The sequence below is a fragment of the Chanodichthys erythropterus genome, chromosome 10 (genome assembly GCF_024489055.1).
Source record: "Chanodichthys erythropterus isolate Z2021 chromosome 10, ASM2448905v1, whole genome shotgun sequence".
Classification (NCBI taxonomy): Eukaryota; Metazoa; Chordata; class Actinopteri; order Cypriniformes; family Xenocyprididae; genus Chanodichthys; species Chanodichthys erythropterus.
Window position 1 is genome coordinate 26,714,157 of NC_090230.1, and position 23,917 is coordinate 26,738,073.

The 23,917-nt window shown below is 39.7% G+C and overlaps 1 protein-coding gene across 31 annotated transcripts in view; it reads left to right on the forward strand.

The window, feature by feature from the left end:
• Positions 1–23,917, forward strand: part of ptprsa (protein tyrosine phosphatase receptor type Sa) — a 210,268-nt gene that overhangs the window by 74,784 nt on the left and 111,567 nt on the right. For all 31 annotated transcript variants that reach the window (XM_067396814.1, XM_067396816.1, XM_067396792.1 and 28 more), the window contains one exon: positions 10,308–10,476. In XM_067396814.1, coding sequence (XP_067252915.1) covers positions 10,392–10,476 — 85 coding nt within the window. In that variant the 5' untranslated portion in view covers positions 10,308–10,391. The remainder of the gene's footprint in view (positions 1–10,307; positions 10,477–23,917) is intronic.

The following is a 23,917-nucleotide window of genomic DNA, read 5'->3' on the forward strand; positions in this document are numbered from 1 at the left end:
CTGCCTACATTCAAGCATCTCCCTAAATGATGCCACATAACCACCTTTAGCTGTTGTTCCAGAGTGCACTTGAGGGTCTAGAGCTCAGATATCAGGTGCACATAGGTTCAGTTTCCCTCAGAGGAATAGATGATGGGAATAGCAATAACAAAAGAGTGTGCCCCTCGAACACAACCTTCCCCTTCGGAGGAAGTCGTTGCTTTGAGAGCTAGCATGTGGCGGTTGCCAAAATAAAGACAAAAAATAAAGGCAACGTGAGGTTGTGTTTTCCTATTTCATTTCATTCCTTCCTAGCACAGTTGGAGGCTCAACACTTGATGTGTTCAGCTCTTCTTCGGCACCTCCTCCTACCCGTTTCTCTGTAATCAGCAGACGCGCCGCACCAGGTGGCTGGACCGGAGAGACCGGGAGAAAAGAGCGTCACAGCTTCTTAATTTAAAGTATTCAAATTCCTTGCGAGTGATTTTGATTAAGTCGGCCCACACATTCCCGTTCTCGCTCAGCAGGTACTAACGAGACATGGGCGGTGTGAAGGAGAAGGAGGGCTTCCTAGATGGTAGTGAACAGAAAAGCTCTCTGCTTCCTTGTACACACAAAGAAACACTTACCCAAAGTATCGATATTAGGTTTGAAAATAAAGTAGCTGTATCTAAGATAAGAATGTCTATTTGTCCGCATCTGATTGTAGATCTCATGAGAGCTTTGAGTGTTCCTTGGCTAATAGTAGGATCTCTAACAAGTCATTGAACCTATAGTATTGGATTAGCTTTCCCACAATTTCACGTTTTCGGTCAGCGCTGCCAATTGTTACAGTAATGAAAAATTGATTGTTGTGTAATCAGCTCAACTTGCTTGCGGGAAAATGTCCCTCTGTCAATTCCCTCCGCCCAGTCAACCTATCACTGTTATCGATTCATTGGATTGACCTGATTGTGTTCTGTCCTTCCCAGAGCAAGTAAAGATTTACTCATTTCGTTTTCCCTCCCTTATTTAGGCCCGTTGTTCCATGAATGCGGGTCAATTGAGCGTTGTTGATGGAGGGGTTCTGTGAGAGGACAGAGCGAGGCTCCCGGTGAAGCTCTGTCATCCTCTTACCTGTTCATTCTGTGAACGTTTGTCATTTCTATGACCGCTCGGACCCTCTGGACGAGCTGGAGGCCGCAGGGCAGCTGATGCACCACGACTGAGTCGAACTCTAGTGAGAGGTACTGTCTCGCAGCTCAGAGGGCCTGTCAGATCTCTTTAGAGATAAAGAAATGAAGGCGCCTCTTGCGCTCATGCCGAGTACACCTCACACCATGCAGCGCTGACTTAACGCCTGATATGGTGTTAAAAAAGGCCAGTTGCCTGACATGAAAGAGGTGCCTAACGGGGTTGTTCATGGCACGCAATGCTGGCATCTTTTGATGCCGATGTTAGTTATTGTGTGCAAGCGTACTGGTTGAATACATTTGTTTTGATAGCCTTTCAATACTAATCCCAGCCATCCCAGCAAGTATGGTTCCTAACGGCGAGTGCAGGAATGCTGCCTGGTTTAAAAAGGGCTTTTACCAGCTGCTTGACCTCTCACCTTTGATCCCTCCTGCAGATCTTCAGTGGTCTGAAGAGGTAACTTTTTTGGTGGCAAGGGAAGGATTTGTTGGCATTTCTGATTCAACTCAGTGTCAGCGCTAAAAGAACACTGCATGTCCTTCATGGTCATTTTGTAAGGTTGAACTCCAACAATCACCTAGTGTTTCTCTGCCTGTTTATGAGTGGTACTTTCATATGCAGACAGCGTAGTCTCTGTTTCCTCAATGGCTCGTTCAGGGACAAATCAGAATCTCAGGCTGCCCAAGTTGAGGATAACTACTTCTCTACCCAGTTCCTAGTGCTGCCCCAGTGAGTATGTGGGGTCACCTGACCTCTGACCCCTGATCCTGTTCTACAATCCCTCCCTTGTGCAGCTCAGAAGCCCAGTCAGCGAGATTAGCAACATGGGAAAGCGGGCCTGTGGTAGAGCTCCCGGGACTCTGTTTGCCCTTCCTCCTCACAGCTTTTATAATGGCTATAAAAAGTGGCCAGTTGTTATTGTCGAGCTGAGCTGGAGGGAGGTGACAGACAGGAGACACAAACCCAAACCTGGCCATCTGTTTTCTGTCTTCAACACATCTCTCTCTTGCTCACGTTCTCTCGGTTCAGCAGGCTGAGGGGAGGGAACCGCATCTACTCAGCCCAGTCATGAACCCAGGGACACTTACCTCACTCGCACACATTCGCGTCTGCCTCGGTGCATTTTCTCCTGAGGCTCCAGTCGCGGTCATAATGTGATTATACACTCCTGCACCCACTCACCACAGTGCTGTCATGTAATTACAGTGGTGAGGAGTCAACATGCTTGAGCAAAATGGTTTTATTATGGTGAGTAAAGGGGTGAAAAAAGCTGAATTCCCCATTTGTTGCCACGGCCACCATTAGCGTGCCACTCCTCGCCAATTCGGAGCAGGCCCCGTTGAGTGGAGCATGTATAAACAAGGTGATGAATTGACCCCTGGGTTGTTAATTAGCACAATGAAGTTATTTCAGTTAATGGGACTAAGGGGGCGCTGGCGTCCTTCAGGAAAGAGCTCTTAATCTGAACAGCTCCACTTGTGTAGTTCAGGTGCCATTTGTGCAAATACAAACCCAACAACCTCTCAACACAGAGCAGGTTTGCTATTCTGGTGCAAGCCTTGCATTTACACACAACAAAACTACCTGTGTTGTTCAGTTTAGTGCCCAAATACCAGGAAGCACTGAATCCCACCATCACTGCAAGACAGGAGCTTGAATTCATGTTGAGATTTAATGGTTCCTACCATGAGAGCAGGATGTTGTCCGCAGCATAAAACATCCTGCCTGCGGCAGTGTGGTTACACCTAGCCTAAATAGATGCACAGTGCTGGAATGCTAATGCAGCCCATCCACCCCTCCTCGGGCTTTGCCTTCAATAACGGTGAGTGGCAGCCTAATTGTCCACCTTTGAAAGGAACCATCTCATCCTCCAGAGCAGCTGCCAAATCATAGGTTGCCAGGTTCCCAAATAACAATTTATTTACACTGATTTGAATGATTCCATACTGCAATCCCGTAGCATCTATGCGTAGCTGCTATTTACCCATCTAAGAAAAGTATTCCAATTTCCAGGGAGCACCTGCGCTTAATGTAATTTTTTTTCCTTACTGGGGTCCGGAATATGAATACGCGCGATATTTCCGCCTCTAGGTTGGCCCTTGAAAAGCTCTTACTTGAGTCTTAAAGGGCAAGAATTGCATGTAGATGGCTTGGCGAGAGTCCAAAACGTAACGTCATTCTTTCAAGGACTAATGCAGATCACAACCAGGCCGGGTTTGTAATTAAATTGCCTTTTCTGAAAGGTACAGTTGAGCATGTCAAAGACTCAATGACATGTCTTTTAGACAATATGTCTTACACTGAAAATTAAAAATATTCTACTGTTTAACATGGCTTGTCTTTACAAATCAGTTCACCGATCAGGAAATTTGAGGGTGATGCTGATAGGCTAACCAACGTTTTTGCAAACATTACGGACTCTGAAAGTGCTATGTTGACATGTTTCCTCAGTTTGGGCAGGACAAATTGAAAGTTTGGCATTTTAGTTAATTATAACCAAGAAACATTATTTGCTACTTGCTATATCTAGTCAGTTGCAAGTAGTAGTGGGGTGAAGAGACATTGTCATTATAGAGAGTATTTTATTGGACAAAACTATGCACATGACTCTCAATTTTAAATGTGAATATCTTCTAAAGGTTTACTTTATCCCTGTTTAGGAGTTAGCATTAGCATTAAAGCTAAGAAATATGAACTAGATTCCACAAAGCTTTGACTTCACACGAGTGCCTTGTTTGACTGCATTGCAGCATGTCTGTTCCTCTCACAGAAGTGAAAGGACTCTTGGATTTATCTCCCTGAAAGCGCAAAAGGTCAAACGTGCCACCTGGTTTTCTCAGAATGACATATCAGCGTGAAGCACCACTCACTTTGTTCTGATGCACACACATACACTCCCTCCGTTCTGCTTGTACTCGAGAATTATGTAACGGCTGTTTGGAGAGGATATAGGAGAAAGACGTTTTCTTGGCAAAAGCCCCTGCCTGGTTCTCTTTTTTTTTTTACCCCGCCACTGTTCTGCATCTTAAGCGGAGACAGTGCGACTCCTGTGTGTGTTATTTTTCATCAAACATTTCATCTCGGCTCCACGGCACATCTGCAACGCAGGGAAAAGCCGTAGATCATCTTGCTGCCACTGTAAACAAACACAAAGGCAGGAGGCTTTGGTCACAGAAGACATTGCTGTCTTCTCTGAGTCTCTGTGGATTGCAGCCATGATGGCAATAGCAGGTGTATGCCTTGAAATGAGAGGCAATCACCTGATAATGCTGTGATTGTTATGCATCTGTCTGGAGCATTAGAGAGAGGATAGAACTGGCAAAACATATTTACATAATTCTCCCACAAATACATGCAAATGCATATGATTACTCAACATTGGCACTGTGTATCGCGAGGCTTTAGGAGGAATCTCACAAAGTCTGTCAAGAACATGTCCTATTTATACTTTTCACAAGTCAAATTTAACCCAAAAATCAAAAGAAATAAGAAATTATATACATCACATAGTGATCTAAACAAACAGGTTTTATCGTTTACTTTAAATGTAAACTATTCGAATGGAACTGAAGAGGAAATGGTGGTGGAACTGTGAAAGCAACTCTGGCTGAATTTGATTGTGTTTTTTGTTTTGCCACATGGACGGACGTTGGCCTTTCTTTGTGTGCTATTCAAAATGGCAGCTTGGACACCAAAGAGAGACACACACAAACTCAAGCCACCTGGACTACACAGTCAAATCTGGCGCTGACATGAAAGCCAGATGTGTGTGCGCTCAAACTCTCACTTTACTGCTGCGGACAGACACATAAGTGTGTGTGACCGCAGGAGGAGTGTGTGTCCTTGATAATTGGATGGAATCAAGAGCCATTCAGAAGGGCCTCTGTTTAACACAGTGCCTGTAGCATACGGAGGGAACGGCGCCATTACAAGGGACTCTTTAAGGGATATTACATTCGCTCGTAAATAGAAACGGCCACGGCATTGTTTTATGAGACCCCTCTGAGGTCTTTTGTCTTGAATCTGGTTTGAAACCATCACATTTTTAGTGTGTATAATCAGCCAGACCATTTTATTAGTGAAAAATCAGGAACCTGTGTTCCCTTCCACTTTCTTTTGGTGGCTGGATTGTGCGAAATGACTTATTACTCACTTTGTGCAAAATTATCATAGCATACATCATTTCACTTGGGTTCTTTAGCTGCATGCGTAGAATGTTAATTGCCCATCATGCTAACCTTTTTTAAATAAATCCTTTTTTGTGTGCATACTAACATTCATTGGCTTTGAATGCTTGAGGATGCCCTGTTGTTCCTTTTGAGTCACAGATGACTTAGAATTGCAGAGAAGCTGTAGTGCAGCAGGCTTCTTTAATCAATGTAGAAGTGTAATTAGCATTTGGTAGCTTCAAATGCATGCACTTCTATGCTAATGTGGAAGTTAACTTTGTAAAATATATCTTCCTTTGTAGGCATGTTAACAGCATTAGTTGGTTTCAAAATTTGCGGATAGTGTCGTTGATGGCATCTTGTTCCTTTTGAGTCAAAGGTGACTTAAGAGGTTACAGGAACATTGCAGACAAATTGTAGCGCGATGTCTTTGCAAACATGCCCGATTGCGCCGCTATCAGTGGTTTGATCTCTATATTGAGGAACGCTCTCTGGGGCGCTTAATTGGGAGTTTTAATTGGACGTTCGCCATGGTTTCTTCCTTCCATTTCCCTCATACAGACTCACTGGGGACTCCAATCTGGATTTCTCCTTTGATTATCCAGCCTTAAAAATCACACATACATGCACTATCGTCCCTCCAGTCGTTACACAGCTGCATCTGTTTCTTTTCCAAGTGTCTGCATGATGGTTTTTCCTGCTACTAGATTTTTGCATTCTTGCATCAATCTGCAAAATTCAGGACGTACTACTTCATGTACATGCGCTGTCTCTCTGTCTGCAATTCCCGGGAGGATAAACAGCACTGCGGATTTCATAATCATCACTCACGTTAATGCGAACGCATTTAATGCGGCGTGAACCCTCCACAGCTATGGGTTGTATATGGACGGTCCAAGTGTTTATGTCTATTTCAGTGTTCATTTAGAAGATGTTTTGATATTGGTGTGCTAGAATGTAGATTGCAGCTTACTGCATTTTAACATTATTTTTGCAACTGCAGGGCAGTTTGATAGCTTCAAATGCCAGATCTTTCAATCTTTCTCTCTCTCTCTCTCTCTCTCTCTCTCTCTCTCTTTCTTCTCGTATCTCCCCGTTTCAGTGCTGAATCCAACATGTTAGCATTAATAATGCATGGAAACGTGCAGGATTAGGAAGCCAGCCAGTCATGAGCGCAGCCCTGATTACATCTGACTGCTTGTGCTCTCCATTAAACAGAAAACACACAATCATACAGCATATTGGCATTGGCCGGAGGTAGCAACAAAGATGCGGAGATACAACTGAAGATATAGGACCTGGGGGGGCATAAATGCATGTCTCGAGAGGCGCTCGACTGACTCTGTTATCTTCAGGCACTGCATCTTCTTGGCTCATAATGGCATGTTTATAAAATCCTGGGTTGTTTGCATGTTTAAAATATGGAGGTGTAGAGTTTTGCAACAAAGCAGTTCATACCAAGTGTGACTCGATCTGATGCGTGCAACACATTCCCGTTTTGTTAGCGAATGTATGCCAAAACCCAATGGCGTGTTGCAAAAGTTTATAGTGTTGCTGTGCATGTAGTGTCATTCCCCAACAAGTCCATAACATTCGCCTCTCCGTACAGCTCAATTATTCATACACACAGGTCCTTGTGCATATTACATGATGGTGCAGTTGAAATGCGCCTCTTTTCCCAGCCTTTGAGGGCTAGCCAAGGTGGGGGACATGAATTGAGAGCATTCAGTTCGAGGAGTGCCTATATTCTGTTGTTAATAACAGTTGCAACCAAAACTAGGGTCGCATTTATTAGGAATTGCAAACAAGTTTGCTTTATCATGGGCTGAATATGGTGGGGTCAACTATTTCTTTGTAGGGTGCTTTCACACCTGAGCGTTTGTTTTGGAACCTGGTGCGTTTGTTAAGGCATATGTGAACACAGCAATCGCACTCGGACCCGCACCAAAACAATCACTCCGAGACCGCCTGAACGAGGTGGTCTCAGTCTGACTGCAAACGAACTCTGGAGCAGTGTGAAATAAATCCGACCCAACGGACCAACGAACCAAACAATATCATATTTTATAGTGGGAAATGCATTATATGAAATCAAGCAGTGTTCGATTCTGTGAGTGAGCACATTAATTACTGCAGTAAAAAAAAAGTGACATGTGAAGTGAAGTGACATGTGGCCAAGTATGGTGGCCCATACTCGGAATTTGTGCTCTGCATTTAACCCATGCAGCGGCGCCCGGGGAGCAGTTGGGGGTACGGTGCCTTGCTCAAGGGTCTCACCTCAGTCGTGGTATTGAGGATGGGGAGAGCGCTGGACATTCACTCCCCTCACCGACAATCCCTGCTGGACCTGAGACTCGAACCCAAGTCCAACTCTCTATCCATTAGGCCACACCTGCCCCCACACCTCATCATCTTAAAATGTTGTGTAATCGCGCTTATCCGTGCAAGTCTGCATGAACGCTGTCCTGACGAAGCCTTGATTCCCGCTCTTGCTGCATTATAACATTCATATAGTGTTTCAATGCATCTCGGCTACATTCGTATAGTGTTTGCATGTGTCTCAACAGTACAAAAACTTCTCAATCATTTTAATGGATGACACTGAGAAAACTCTGACCAATAAGGGGACAGTTGTACACGCATGTGACTTGCATAAACACATTTTGGTGCGCTTTGAAATATTGCCTTGAGAAAGCAAACCGAACCAAGAAGAAAATGCAACATTGTAATGTAGTCCCTGTTTCGGAACAATGCAATCAATCTACAGGTGTGAAAACACCCTTAATGTCTTGTTGCAGTGAAACTTCACATTCCAGACATGGTGAATGGGAGCTACTTTAGGATTCGGACTTGGGCGGCCAGCGTAGGGGAGCGTCGTAAATCAGCGTGGACATATTCCACCTCTTTGTCTGGGTATGCCGTGCTCGCTTTGGCCCTCTGGTTGTGGCGCTCCAGAGTCGAATCCCTCGACGGACTCTTTCAATTGTTTATGTGGGGCGGAATTTCAAGTGTCGCCATGCAGGTTGACAGGAAACCCCAAGCTGACAAGCCAGCTGTCACTAGGTCCTCACTCGCGCATTATGACTTCCAGGCTTTCTGGAAACGTAACACGCTGCACAACTAGCGGTGCAGACTGACACGGCGTGTGTATGTGATGACTGTGTTATTGTGTTGAAGACACAAAGGACTTATTATTAAAGTTTGAAGTGTCTCACGTGCCTTCTGGGGAGAAGAACAAGAGAGTCCTATAGCAGTGCGTTATGTCAGCACCCGCAGTCAAGATCTTGGCTTTTTGGGGACATTTGACAGTTTGGTTTTTGGTGTTGATGAAGTGTTACAAAGTTTTTTTCTGTAATGAAGTAATGTTTGGGACGTCTCTTTATTTTTTGGAAATCCCATTACATTTACAGTTATAATAAATATTTTTTACTTTAAATATATTGTATACAAAATTATTAGAATGATATTTCGGTCCCAATTTATATTAAGTGGCCTTAACTACTATGTACTTACATTTAAATTAATCATTTGATTCAATGCTCTTATTGTGTACATACACGTTTTTACATTGTACTTATATTTTAAAAACACCTGCATGTAGTTACATCTGTAATTATTTTCTGTAATTACATTTATAATTACATTGTTGACCCATCCCTTAACCCTTACCCCTACCTTTAAACCTACCCATACCACCAAAGCATGATTTATTATTATTAATATTTCATTATTTGTTTTGTTTATCTGTCCATACTGATCAAAATTGTTTAATTATGCTTGTTAGTTTTTTACATTTTAAATGACCTTTTCCTAACTCATTATTTTAAATTCTTAACACAATTCTTTAGCTAACGATAATTTTTGCATATTGTACATTATAATGTTGTGATGCTTGGAGCATTTAGTGTTTTTTGTGTTTGATGTCTAATTTATTTAGATGTTTACATTTATTTTGTAGCTATATAATATTTTATACAATGTTATAAAAAATATTATTTATTTTTTATTAAGACTGCACAATGTGTCAGTACCATGTCTTTGATCATATTATTATTATTATTATTATAATTATTATTACATTTTATTATTTATCCATAATGTCGAATATTGGATATTTTAGTATACATGGTCATTTTTCCTATTTTCACAGTTAAATTATTTTTGCCATCATTTAAAAAACACTTCATTTAATCTTTTAAAATCAGATTTTTCAAATTATTATTTATTATTTTATTATTTATAATTCATTTACATGTTGCATTTAGTGGTTTATTTCTGATTTATTTATTTAATATTGTCCATTTGTCGGTTCGTCTAGTAGTTCCTCAACTTCCACTGTTGGTCCTCCACCAGATCCCGAGGGTACAAATTAAAAAAGGTGCCAGCTTGGACTTGTTTGAACACCCTTATTGAGTCACACAGGCCTGGAGGTTTGTCTACAGAAGACACACTCACTCTTTAGAGTCTCAGTGATTCATGTCAACATCTCTTTCATTCTCGATGTGAGCGAGTGCTTCCGAAAGCAACTACACGTGTTCGCGCGTCTCTTGCCATCTTGCCATCTGATGTTCTTGCCATCTTTAATTAAATGGTGTACAAGCACGTTCGCCGGGTTTCCGCCCCGCCTGTGTGAGAAACACAGCAACCCGCAAGTCGACTCCCGAGGCAAAGAGTGGTGACGGGGGGATTAATCGCAATTTGGCTAAAACAAAGAGACGCCGTCTGAAATATTGATGAGTGTCTTGGTAATTACAAGATGGGCGGATAAGTAAATAATGACGAGATCCAGCGATAATGCCTGACTAATTATGAGTTGTGTAAAACTGCAATTGGGAGTCTGTGAACAGGCTCAAAGTCAACGTTCTGGTAAAGCGTGTGAATGAACTTGATGGTTGGCTGGTGAAAATATGTTAACATACTGGCGTTTATCTCGCCTGTCAGTGAACGCCATTACTCATCAGGATTCTTCTGTTTTGTCTCCTCCAGAGTGCCAAACGTCCAGTGTGCCGACCCCTCGTCTCCAGCCTGTGGGGCCGCGGCTCTCCAGCCAGGTCAAAGGTCATCTGCAACATGATGCCAGCCGGCCACCTGCCCATCCTGCTCTCCCTGAGCGCCCTGCTGCTGTCTCCGCTGCTCACCGGCTCCTTGGCCTTATGTAAGCAAACTAAGATGAAACTCAAGCTTAAAAGTCAAGTTAAAGTCTTGAGTGTCTTAAAAGTCTATAAGTATTATCATTTTGTTCTTTTTTTTACCCCCACCAAGAATTAAGTGTTAGTGTCATGCAGATGTTAAGACTTCATGAGTGATTGGTTAAGGGCAGCCAATGTAGGGTCGACATCAGCGCAGTACCTTTGCAGGCCCACTATTGGCATATCTAGTGGTTGAGGGTGGCCCTTTTTGGGTTGACCACGACGTAGTACCATTGCAGGCCGTAAACTCAAGCCTTAACATGAGGAATGGTTCATAACATCCAATAATCTGCTAATTAATTAGGAGATTTTTTTTGCATTCAAATACTTTTGTAAAGCATTTTTCTTGCATTATGTTTCTGACTAAATTCAAGCTTTACTGAACATTATGGAGGGTTCACGATGGTCAACTAGTTGGCTAATAGCCTGCTAGTCAATTAAGAAATTTGGTAAATTTGCGTAAAATATGTTTCTGGCCTTATGTATACAACGAATTTCAAGGTTAAAACTAAAATCAAGATTTACTGAACATTATGGATGGGTCATGATAGTCAGCTGGTTAAGAAGCCTTCCCATTACCTGCAAGTCGATAAAGAAATGTGACTTTTTTGCATATGTTTACTTGCGTAGGAAATATGTTTCTTGCCTTATGTTTGTGACAATTTTCAAGGTTAAAGCTAAACCTCAACGGACAGTGCAAAATAATAGGGATATGACTCGGGAAGAAATCATGTTCATGGATGTGATTATTAACGTTACTGTAGTATGAAGCAGAGCAGGAGCGAGTGTTGTGGAGCTGAACGAGGAGCTGGAGCGATTGCTCAACACACGCCTCACGAGCAGCGGGACTTTTATTATGACACAGTCGCCGCTTCCGCTTTTCCTGTATGGCTTGTGTTGATAAATGGCATGCAATTAATTTGAAAACGTATTGTATGATGGAGAAATGCTGTATTACCGTTACTAAAAATAAAGCTGCATCTGATTATGCTATGTTAGCTACTTCACAAAATAGTGTTTTTCTCTGAGGCATGGTAAAGCATGAGACTCGCAAAACATCAAGAAAAATAGATTTAAACAATAAGACTAAACATGTTGAGCTATATAACAATAATTAGTTTTCTGTCTATAAATATATCAAAACAGCTGTTCCCTTGTCTATTAAAACATGTAAATATTAAAGCGTCTTTGGTGTTTCCATGGTTTCTACAAAATAAAACCGGAAATCGAGGGTAACGCGGGTATGACGCCATTGACAGACGACTCCTCACACTTCCCGGAGCCTTGGTTAAAATTGCAATTTTCTCATGATATTTTACTGCAAAATCCTTACATATTGCACCTTTAACATTATGGATGGGTAATGATGGTCAACTGGTAAACTAGCTGTCTAGTCGATCAAGAAATTTGGATTTTTGTCAGAAAAGTTGTTTTTTAGGTCCGTTGAACCCAAAACCAAGCTAATTATATAGGGCTTCCTTAAAACTGATTAATCGACTAGTTGTTCAGGCGACCCACTGACTAGTTTTTTTAAAAGTGTATAGTTTCATGTATTCACAGTTTCAAGGATGTTTCATAATCATCAGGAAAAAAAAAAATGAAACGCTGGTGGGTTTAAGGATCTCCCCGTACACGTAGAGACGTAAAGCGCAAGATCACTGTTTATCGGATTATTTCGTCTCTCTTTTCCTGTTTATATCTCTTCATCAGACAGATCGGGGCCTGTGCTGTCTTTTAATTTCCAAGGCTCGAAGTCAGGATTTGTTCTGCACCATTTCTCCCCTAAGATGGGTTTAGAGACGCATTAGGGAAACAAAACAAAGAGTCAAGTGAAGTAAAGAGGGGCGAGTGCGAGCGCGGGATGAAAGCGGAGGTAAAGCCTCCCCCTGCTGCTTTCAAGCCTAAAATAGGTGTAATTCAAGCGCCGCCTGAGAGATAATGTGAGAATGGGCCGCTGTCAGATACGCCACGTCTTTGTGTGCCCAACATTGTTCTGTTCTCCTATTTGTTGGTTTTGTAGGGCGGCCCAGAAAAGAAGGCAACACGTCTGATGCCTTTACTTTGTATGCAATGAGGGTGAGCAAAACTATCACTAGTTGTACGTCTAGTTGATTAATCGACCGGTAAGCTTATTCTAGATTCAGGTTCACATTTATAAGGAGGCGGTTACTTCATATGCTTTCAAAAAATGGCTAGACGTAACAAAATGGATTGGTTTAAAAGAACAATAAACAAAGCTGGGACACGTAAAACAGTGCAAGACTTTGTAATTAACATTCGAGATGGTTCATCTAATAACCTACTAGTTGATTTGGCATTCATATACTTGTGTAAAGCATTTTTCACATATTATATTTACAACTAAACTCAAACTTTACTTAAAGGGTTAGTTCACCCAAAAATGAAAATGATGTCATTAATGACTCACCCTCATGTCGTTCCAAACCCGTAAGACCTCCGTTCATCTTCAGAACACAGTTTAAGATATTTTAGATTTTCTGTCCCTCCATTGAAAATGTATGTACGGTAGACTGTCCATGTCCAGAAAGGTGTCGGCGTTGGTAATGCACTTTTACGTCACTGTGGTTGTTTTTGGCAATTAGGACAACTGCGACATGCAAACTTACGCACCATTTTAAAAAAATATAGCAATACCAAAATACAAACAATGTAGAATAGCTTGAATACAGCGTGCGTCTCCCTCAGACTGTAAACGAAGCTCGGGCACACCGGATAACACGTCAGCAGCGTCACTACGGAGACGCGAACCACACTCCGGAGCAGAAGGGGGCGGTAATGCACCAATAAGCTGAATGCCAACCGCCGTAAAACAGGAAAGAAGAAGCAGCGGAGTCATGAACACGGATTGAAACAGACCCGGAAGAGAATACAATGCTGAAAAAAGTCGTAGTTTTTGTTATTTTTGGACCAAAATGTATTTTTGATGCTTCAAAATGTTGCGGATGTCCTAATCGCCAAAAACAACCACGGTGACGTAAAAGTGCATTACCAACGCCGACAGATGAAAGGATTCAATGGAATCAGTTCAATGGAATCAATTCAGTGGAATCAGTTCAATGGAATCAATTCAATGGAAAGGATTCCGGAAGAGAAGACAATGTTGAATAAAGTCGTATTTTTTTGTTATTTTTGGACCAAAATGTATTTTTGATGCTTCAGAATGTTGCGGATGTCCTAATTGCCGAAATTGAGTGAAAAAATGCATTACCAACGCTGACAGATGAAAGGATTCAATGGAATCAGTTCAATGGAATCAATTCAATGGAAAGGATTCCGGAAGAGAATACAATGCTGAATAAAGTCGTAGTTTTTGTTATTTTTGGACCAAAATGTATTTTCGATGCTTCAAACACTTCTAAATAACCCACTGATGTCACATGGACTACTTTGATGATGTTTTTATTACCTTTCTGGACATGGACAGTATACCGTACATACATTTTCAATGTGTTCTGAAGATGAACAGAGGTCTTACAGGTTTGGAATGACATGAGGGTGAGTCATTAATGACATAATTTTCATTTTTGGGTGAACTAACCCTTTAATATTATACATTCATGTACTTGCATAATTTCTCACCTTATGTTAACAGCTAATCTCGAGGTTAAGATTAAACTCGCAAAACCAGTGCAAGACTTCATAATTATACATTTCAGAAAGCAACGTCACATAAGACCGAGCTAGAAGCGAGTGCGTTTAATAGCATGTGTTTTGGTTTTTATGTTTATTTTTACACAGCCTGTTTGTTTACAGACGTTTGCATCTCTAATTTAAGTTTTAATATTGAAATTTTGTACAAATCAGTTCACGGTTGTTGAGATCTCTTCTTTAGCCTCCGTTTGTTGTTTCTGCTCAGTGTAGTCTGGGAGAAACAGTTGAGACATTTGTTTTAATAACCTGCCTTTCTTTTTATCACCGTAGGGTATATAATCTCTCACTGTCAGTCTCTGTTTTTTAATCGTGACGTGTGTCTCGTGTCTGTGCGCAGACCGCTGTGATTCAGATGTTTACTAGGCAGCACACATCGTCCCAGAGCTCTAATCACTCCACCCCCCCTCAAACCCCCCGGCCACCGAAACCCTCCGCACGCCGCCGTCTGATTGGCTGGGATGTCATCTGCTGTACTCTCACAGGCTCTGATCGCTAATTACTGTCTTGACAGTTTGTCGTACAGCAGCACAACATTTTGTTGTTGTTCTTGTGTCATTTTCAGTGTTGGAGAAGCTTTGAAACTAATTTGTGAAGTTTCCAACACTGATGAATCAATTTCTTTACTTTTTTTTCTTGTTAATATCTCATTTCACTCTGAAATGCATCAAATGCGGATGTAAAAATTGGATTGTGATCTGTTATGCATTGACTTTATAAATCATTTTTGTTCTTATAAGCCCCTGTTTTAAAGGTGCGGCCCACACACGTCATGCAGGTGGACTTGTGGTCGTACAGCTGTGCCACACACGGGCTCTTATTTAGACACACTCACACACAAAGCGAGTAGATGTCACCTCTGCGAGAGGTTGCCAACTGCATGATGTCATCCTTACCGCCTCCCTCACGCTCGCCTGGTGCTCATAAATCAACATGTGGAGGAGACGTTTTTAATCAAAAAGAAAAAAGGGCTGTGAATAAATCTGGCCCGTGGTAATAAAGCTGGGGGCTTGTTTGTGTGTGTGTGTGTGTGTGTGTGCAGAAAGTCCAGCAGCTTTACATTTACATGATTAGCTTATGAGTGCACACACACACACACACACACACACACGCAGTGTCTATCCTAACTATATATACACTGCACGGCTACAAAACAAAAGTTGCTGTTTGGATTTAAATAGGCAAATGATTAAGAGTGCATGACTGGATCATTTTTGCAGTGATTATTGTGTTTCTAGCATGTTATATGTCTGGCAACAGATGTTCTTCTAACCCTAATTGATGGAGTGTGTAGCTTTTCATTTCTTAAACAACCATGTAGGAAGACCCATCATGGCCATGTTAGGGCCCTATGAAATCCATTTTATTTTTTTCCAAATTCCATTTTTTCCATTTTATTTATTTATTTATTTATTTTTTTTCACTTTAAGTTTTTTGGACTTGATTTTAATGGTTACATTAATTTTTAATAATCAAAAAGAATGTCTAATTAATAGAATTCCTGAAAACAACAAATGTATTCATTAAAAAATATATTTTTTATATATTTAGTTTTTTTTTTTTAAGAAATTCTGTTGCGTATTTAAATTTTTCTGGCAATCAAATGAACGGATAACATTAATTGAATTTCTTTTAATCATGAAATTAAACCTTTTTTTGTCAAACAAAGTGCTGCACAACAGACCTTTACTGTTATAATTAAAACATGAAAGAAAAACTGAGATTGTTCCTTAAAAATATAGTTTTAATAGTTTATTATAATTATGATTATACGTCTATTAGTGTTAGTATTACTATTACATTGAAACGTATCTAAATTTTACTGTGCAGAAGTAATATGTTTCTGTCAAGTTCAAACTTTTTTATTTTGACGGGTTGTCAAGAGCTTTGAGTTACTGTGTGTTTATGGTATGACAATAGATTTTCTCAAATAAAACGATAAAATGAAAACACTGCGTGTGTGTGTGTGTGTGTGAGGTAAATGAAACCGACACACAAACATGCAGGATTCATATTTAAATAGTCTTTTTGTGGTTTAATATTCACAGACACTAGTCTATATCGTTATTTAATTTAAGTGCACTGACCTGCTTTTTATTCATTCATCAGAAATGTGACAAATTCCGTGACATTCCGCATTATATAGTAAATTCCGTTTTTATGAATGGATTCCGTGATTCCGTCCGTGTTTTCTGCATCGCGGAAATCACAGGGCCCTACCATATTCCAGGATGACAATGTCAAGATTCATCAGGCTCAAATTGTGAAAGAATGATTGGGAGCGAACATGAAGAATCATCTTCACATGTGAAAATTAAATTAATTGAAAGTCTTTGGGATGTGCTGGAGGAGACTTTACAGAGTGCTCACCTCTTGCATTGTCAATACAAGATCATGAGCAAAAATTGATGCACCTCTTGATGGAAATAACATCACAACATTTATGTCCATCAAGAGGTGCATCAATTTTTGCTCAAGATCTTGTATTGACAATTAGGGCTGCATGATTAATCGCAATTAACATGAAATCATGGTTAAACTGATATGGCTTAGTGCGATTATTAAAATTTGGCTCTGTGATCAGTAGTAAATGGTGCTCTATCTGAAAGCACTGCGATTTTAAGTCACTTATTATGTGCATTTGAAAAAACGACATCTTTCCAAACATGAAAAGCATTTATGAACCTCTTGTCCAACAAAAGACAACATTTAATAACATGTTTTTATTCCAAACTCACTTCATAACGTCAGTTGAGTGTTTGAAAACATCCTTCTGTGAGGTGATGTGGCTTCTTACACAGAATGAGGCAGACAACATGTCGATTATCATTGCATTATAAATATACTTTATTATCATGAAAATACCCAGATAAACCATTTATTGTCGTAGTCGTGTGTTTATTAATCAATCAAAGCATTTCAATCTTCTTGTTTATTCAGCTCCAGCAATAATATGATGCCCGTTGGGATTTCCTGGAATGATGTGGTTATCGTACTTCTGCGGGGCATATCTGCGCAAGAGCGCCCTCTGGCTTTCAGATGGACCATTTACTACTGATCACAGAGCCGTGCTTCACCGACAAGCTGCGCATAAATAAATCGCAGCCTTTGCCAAATCACGTGCGGTTTAATTTGGATTAATCGTGCAGACCTGTTGACAATGCATGAGTCATGTGTGAAAATGAGTCCCTCCCAATCATTCTTTCACAATTTGAGCCTGATGAATCTTGACATTGTCATTCTGGAATATGGCCATGATGGGTCTTCCTACATGGTTGTTTAAGAAATGAAAGCTACACACTCCATCAATTAGGGTTAGAAGAACTGCTGCCAAAAATATATCATGATAATCACTGCAATAATGAGCCTCTTATGCAAACAGTGACCTTTTTTTGGCCGGGCAGTGTACATATGATCATGAGAAATCAGTGTGTCCAGACTTTTGATTGCTAGTGTATGTATTAGCATTATATCAACCCGCGCTTTAGTCTCTATCCTTCAGTCTGGGATGAGGCGTCAGATAGGGGTCCATATTCCCACAATCCTCCACACGAGCTCTAAAAACAGTCCATTCAGCTTGGGTGTGCCTCCGTCTAACCACACAACACCCAATCTGAACCTCTCACCCCCCTGAAAAACCTCCAGACACCCTGTCCAGCGCCGCGCTGACCAGACCAAAATACCCCGTGTCGAAACTGTACACCACAATCTGCACAATGCTGTGGTCCATGAAAATCACGTTTGTGTTTCTGCTCGCTCAGAATCCCATTGCTCAATAACGGAGGCTTGTGTTGTTCTTTCAGTTCCAGTGTTTATGTTCTTGCATGGCGGGAAATCTACAATGATTTCCTGTGGCCGTCGCTATATTAGGAATCCCGCCAAAGGCTTATTTGTTGTCGTTCCTCTGAATGATGCTCGCTACGTCGGGATATTTCGGGAAGCGGCATGCCACGGAACGCTGTAGCGTTTAGCAATCTCCTTAAGTGTCCGCATGCAGCCTGCGCCCTTGCCAGCTCTCCTCCGCTTTGATTGACTCGGGCAGAAAGTGACGAGAGCGATTTCAATAATTTATTTTCCCTTTGAAGTTTCCAAGTGAGAGATTTCAGTCCCCTAAGGGAAAGTAACCCCCCCCCCCTCGCCTTGTCTCTTTAAAGCTATCAGCTAAAACGCCTGAATGTCCCTCATTACCTGCCTTGTACAGTGCTGCGGTTTAACCTCCCCAACACAGCTCGATTGCTAAAGTAAATCTCTGATTTTCACCGCTCAAGGCGGCATCTGTGGACCACACCAAGGTTCATTCAGGTTGCTTGTTAAAGGGATAGTTAGCCGAAAAATAAATCCCGTCATCGTTTACTCACCCTTATGATGTTCTTTCGTAGAGCACCAAAGGAGACGTTTTGTTTGTGCTGCTCAAGGGCATGTCAAGCTCAAGAAACTACAAGAAAAGCACAGTAAAACTGTATTCCAAGTCTTTACAGGCAAAATATGTTGAAGTTTACTTTATTAAAGCAAATAATGACGTATATAACTTTGGCGCTCCTAGTTGGATGCTAATTTCTGCCGTTTGAATATGCGAAAGTACAAATCATATTTCAAAATAGGAGGGTTAGTTTGTTGAAAAAGAAATCCTGCCATCGTTTATTCACCCTCATGTCGTTTCAAACCCAACCTTTTCTTTTGTAGATCGCCAAAGGAGATCTCGACAAATGTTCATGTTGCTCTTTTCCAAGAAGTGTGACTAAGGCATGTCAAGAAGAAGCACAGGAAAACTTGTTTGTATTCCAAATGCATTAATGTCGTAATTAAAAATATTGGTACTACGCGTTGGACGCTAAGTTGGTGCAGATTTCCACGGTTTCTTGTGTTGTCAAGTTTAAATATGCGAAAGTACAAATGAGATTTCAGATTTATGAAAGAAAGAACGTGTTTTGCACTCAAATATATCGTGCAACTTTAAAAGATTTGGAATATATGGATCTTATCGTTTACTCTCCCTCATGGCATTCCAAACCCATGACTCTTTCTTTCATATAGCACCAGAGGAGATGTTTTGACGGATGTTCGTGCTGCTCTTTTCCAATAATTGTGACTAAGGCATGTCAAGCTCAAGAAACTACAAAAAAAGCACAGGAACATTAGTAACACTTCAGTATAGGGAACACATATAAACTATTTACTACGACTTTTCCCTCAATAAACTCCTCATTTACTGCTTATTAATAGTTAGTAATGTAGTTGTTAAGTTTAGGTATTGGGTAGGATTGGGAATGTAGAAAAAAGGTCAAGAGCCACTATTCTAGTAACTAGTTAAAAGACCTTAAAATAAAGTGTTACCGAACATTTTCCCATATGATTTGTGCAAAGTCTTTGCAGGCAAAATACATTGAAATTTGCAAAGTTAAGATGGCTTGAAAAAGCCAACTTACTGTTATGCTATTTTCTCTCTTCCAACTCTAACTCCTCCTAGAGCTTTAACTCTACATACTCCAAACTCGGGTCAGACCTTCAAACTGTTCTGACTTAGTGTGCTATATCTTTTCTAACTGATTGGACACCGATCAGTTTTCCTAAAAAAAAAAAAAAGCTCGGAAAAATCCCATTGACTTTCATTGACAAATGAGCCAAGACTGTTCAAACTCCAATTGTCAAAATTCTAATTTGAACTACGGAAGCCCATTAGACTCAAAAACTCAATTAGACTCAACTGCCATTCTATGTACGATTTCTAATCCATTGAAACTCATTCGAACTCTATCTGTCTATCTATCTATCTGACTATCTATCTATCTATCTATCTATCTATCTATCTATCTATCTATCTATCTATCTATCATCATCAAACTCTATCTATCTATCTATCTATCTATCTATCTATCATCATCAAACTCTATCTATCTATCTATCTATCTATCAAACTAAATCTATCAAACTAAATCTAGCAACACCCTATGAACCACCCCGAGTACCCTAGCAATCGCATAGCAACACCATAGCGACCACCCTGAGTACCTTAGCAACCGCGTAGCAACACCCTAGCGACCACCCCGAGTACCTTAGCAACCGCATAACAACACCCTAGCAACCACGTAGCAACACCCTAGCAACCACCCAGAATACCTTAGCAACCATCCCGAGTACCCTAGCAACCATATAGCAACACTCAGAGTACCCTAGCAACCGCATAGCAAAACCTTAGCAACCACACAGAGTACTCTATCAAAATTACTAAACTAAAACTGAAACTTTCAAACTGAAAACTTTTAAAACTGCTTCAAAATTTCTGGACCGGCTTTTTCAAGCCAACTTAAAGTTTGTCTCGACAAACTTTTTTATCTAGTTATACTTTATCATGTCATTTGCTTTATTTAATAACCTTGGCGCTCCAAGTTGGATGCTAATGGTACGGATTTCTGCCATTTCTTGCGTGAACGTTTGAATAAACGATGACAGGACCTAAAACGTTCACATTCACTCTCACGTCATTCCAAAACCATGACTTTTGCTTTTGTAGATCGCCAAAGGAAGCATTTCAACAAATGTTTGTGCTGCTCTTTTCCAAGAATTGTGGCCAAGAAAGGTCAAGCTCAGGAATCAGCAGAAAGCACTGGACAGTATGCAACTCTTTGCATGTGAAATAGTTGCCTTCAGTGTCCTATAATGATGACCAGATAATGATACCTTTGAACTATTTCCATTCTGTCGGCATCAGAGGCAACTAGAGCAATATATAAACAAACCTTTATGCAGCTGGTCTTCAGTATGTATAGTGAGGCCGAAGATCCATTTTCAGCCAAGGCTGGACAATAAAGTACAACTAAACTAAATATGTTGACATTTGCAAATTTATTAGCTCAGGCGAATAATCAAGAGAATATTGTCATACTTAAAAACGTTGGCACTCCAAGCATTTTTGAATATACAAACACATTATATTTCAGTTTTACAATGGAAAGAACTTAAATTTCTTCCTCGATCACAATATGCTTACAATATTAGATTTCCGCAATTGAGAATTTCAGACATTCATAGGAAAGGACTTAATTTTCTGCCTGTTTCTCATGCAAATCAATCGTATGACGTCAGGAGACTTGGAATATAGTCCTTTGGACTAGTATTATGTTTTTGTTTTTTGCTTTGCTTATATGCTTTCATTGTATGGAAAAGAGCAGCTTGAACACCCATCAAAATATCTTCCACAAAACAGTAGGTTTCAGATGCATGATGGTGTATAAATTACATTTCATCTCTTTAAAATCCTCCTCTAGACGATTTGACCAGCAGATGGCGCCTTGTGGCTCGTGTCACCTCCACCTGCTGTTTATATAGACGCACACACACTTCCTGAGCAGCCCAGATTAATCTTGAAGCAGATTAGCAGGCTCGGATTTGCTGAATGTCAAAAATGATTATTGCATGTCACATTCGTGATCCTGCATCACCAGCTGAGCCCTTTCCCAGAGTCCCATCCGAGTCCATAGATTGAAAAGACTCTCTTTGTGGCTCCAAGATCAGTTTGCAAGCAAATTTGGTGACTGTTTGAATTTCTTTCCGCTTTACAAGAGAGAATAAACAGTTAATCAAGAGGCCTTTGACAGTATTACATGTACTGGAGTGAATATTTGATGATGCTGTTTGTGTTTTTGATCAGAACCCAGACGTTTTAGTTTGTTTATTGTTCTCATTTGCATAATTGATGTCACGGCTACAATTAAAAGCGGTCAACCATTGAATTCAAGCCTGACTGACATAATGATGTTGTTTGTGTTGTCTTTCCTTGGCTCTTTATTCAGCAGTATATCCTGCTTGTCTCCTTCATATCTGTGTATTTTATCATGATCTCCTTGTGAATATTCATGATGTGAGATTCCCACGGCCCGTGCCGTCCACTCCGAGGACTTTAACCCTCGAGCGACTGCAGGTGTCCGTTTTTGCGAGGCCTGTCAACAAGTACCAATCGCCCGAGGACGCTGCAAATCACATTAGATTGTTGCAATTTCCTCCTCGTCTCAGTGGCCCGGCTGTTGCAAAATTGGCCTTATTGTTAAACTTAATTTCCTAAAGCTCTCGGTAGACTTTGACTTACTCACCCCACACCTGCTAAAGATTTTCTTATCCAGACTTCTCCAGAAAAAAGTGGCTCTTTGGGGTCGGCTTGAAGTATCATAATTAGTGGTAATTGTAGTAATATGACAGGAGAATTGTGGGAAGAGGACAAGCACGTCCTGTTGTAGATGGATTGTGCGCTTTCATTTAAGTCCTATTTTCTACTTTATTTTTTGAGAAAACAAAATAGACAATTTTTGACATGCAGATTAAAAATAAGAGATGCACTGAGCTAATAATATTGAGAAGCAAAAGTCCCCATTACTGCAGCAGTAAATCTCATCCGATAATTGAGATGTTTAATATACTGTACCTTGTTTGTTTGTTTGTTTAAAAACTGAAAAGTCATTGTATTAAAGAAACTGGTGTATTTTATAATTTTTTTTATTTTATTTGACTTTTTAAAAGTGAACTCATTGTATTATAAATCGGTGCATGAGAGACAAATGGCATTTTTATTATTATTATTTTACAATCTCAATTTTGTTTTTATTAATTAAATTATTTATCATTATTTTATTTTATTCTACAAAACGCAAATGTGATTTTTATTATTAAAATTGTTTATCATTATTTTATTTTATTTTATATTTTATTTTAAAAATGAACAGTCATTGCATTAGCGAAACTGGTACAGATTTCAATTCAGAGATCTCAATAGTTTTTATTATTAGAATTTTTTAATAATACTTTTTTATGACTGAACTCATTATTTTAAAGAAACCGGTGCATGAATCATAAATGCCGTTTTATTTTATTTTATTTTATTTTATTTTATTTTATTTTATTTTATTTTATTTTATTTTATTTTATTTTATTTTATTTTATTTTATTTTATTTTTATTTTATTTTTATTTTATTTTATTTCCTTATTTATTTTATTATTTTATTTTAATTTATTTTAATTTAATTTAATTTTACTTAATTTTTTCATTTTAAAACTGAAAAGTCAATTCACACAATCTCAATTTTGATTTTATTATTAGAATTATTTATCATTATTTTATTTTATTTTAATGTTTAAGACATTATCTAATAGGAACCGGTGTGTTAGTCCCAAGTGGCGCTGTCATGCTGGGCCGTCTTAAGACCCAAATAACCCGCTTATGGTTAATGATGACCTCATGAAAACATCTGCACAAAAACCACATTTGACCTTTACTGGCATCTGTTTCAAAATCATTTTTGAGTCGATTTAGTTGCTCACAGATGCTCCACAACTGCGTTTCTGAGTCATGCTCTGCATTACGCCGATATTATAACTAGATATTTACAGTCAAACCAAAAATTATTCAGACATTTTTTATATTTTTGATATATTTATACTAGTGGGTGCAGGACATTATAGTTCAATTATGTAAGTGAGGATAGCAAAATAAAGTAAACTGTGACATATCCAAAAATTCTTTATACAGTGACTACCAGTAAAATTGATTACAGTTTGAAACCAAAAATGATTCACTCACTTTGACCTGACCATGTTTTCCTTAAGTGATATTAAGATTATTTTTTTCTGACACAGTTTAACTGAGATCTTGTCATATTTTATTACCATCTTTTTAAACTATAGTGAATAAACTGTATTAATGAATGAAATGTGTCTGATGTTCAAAGTTCAATCGTTCCTCCACATGC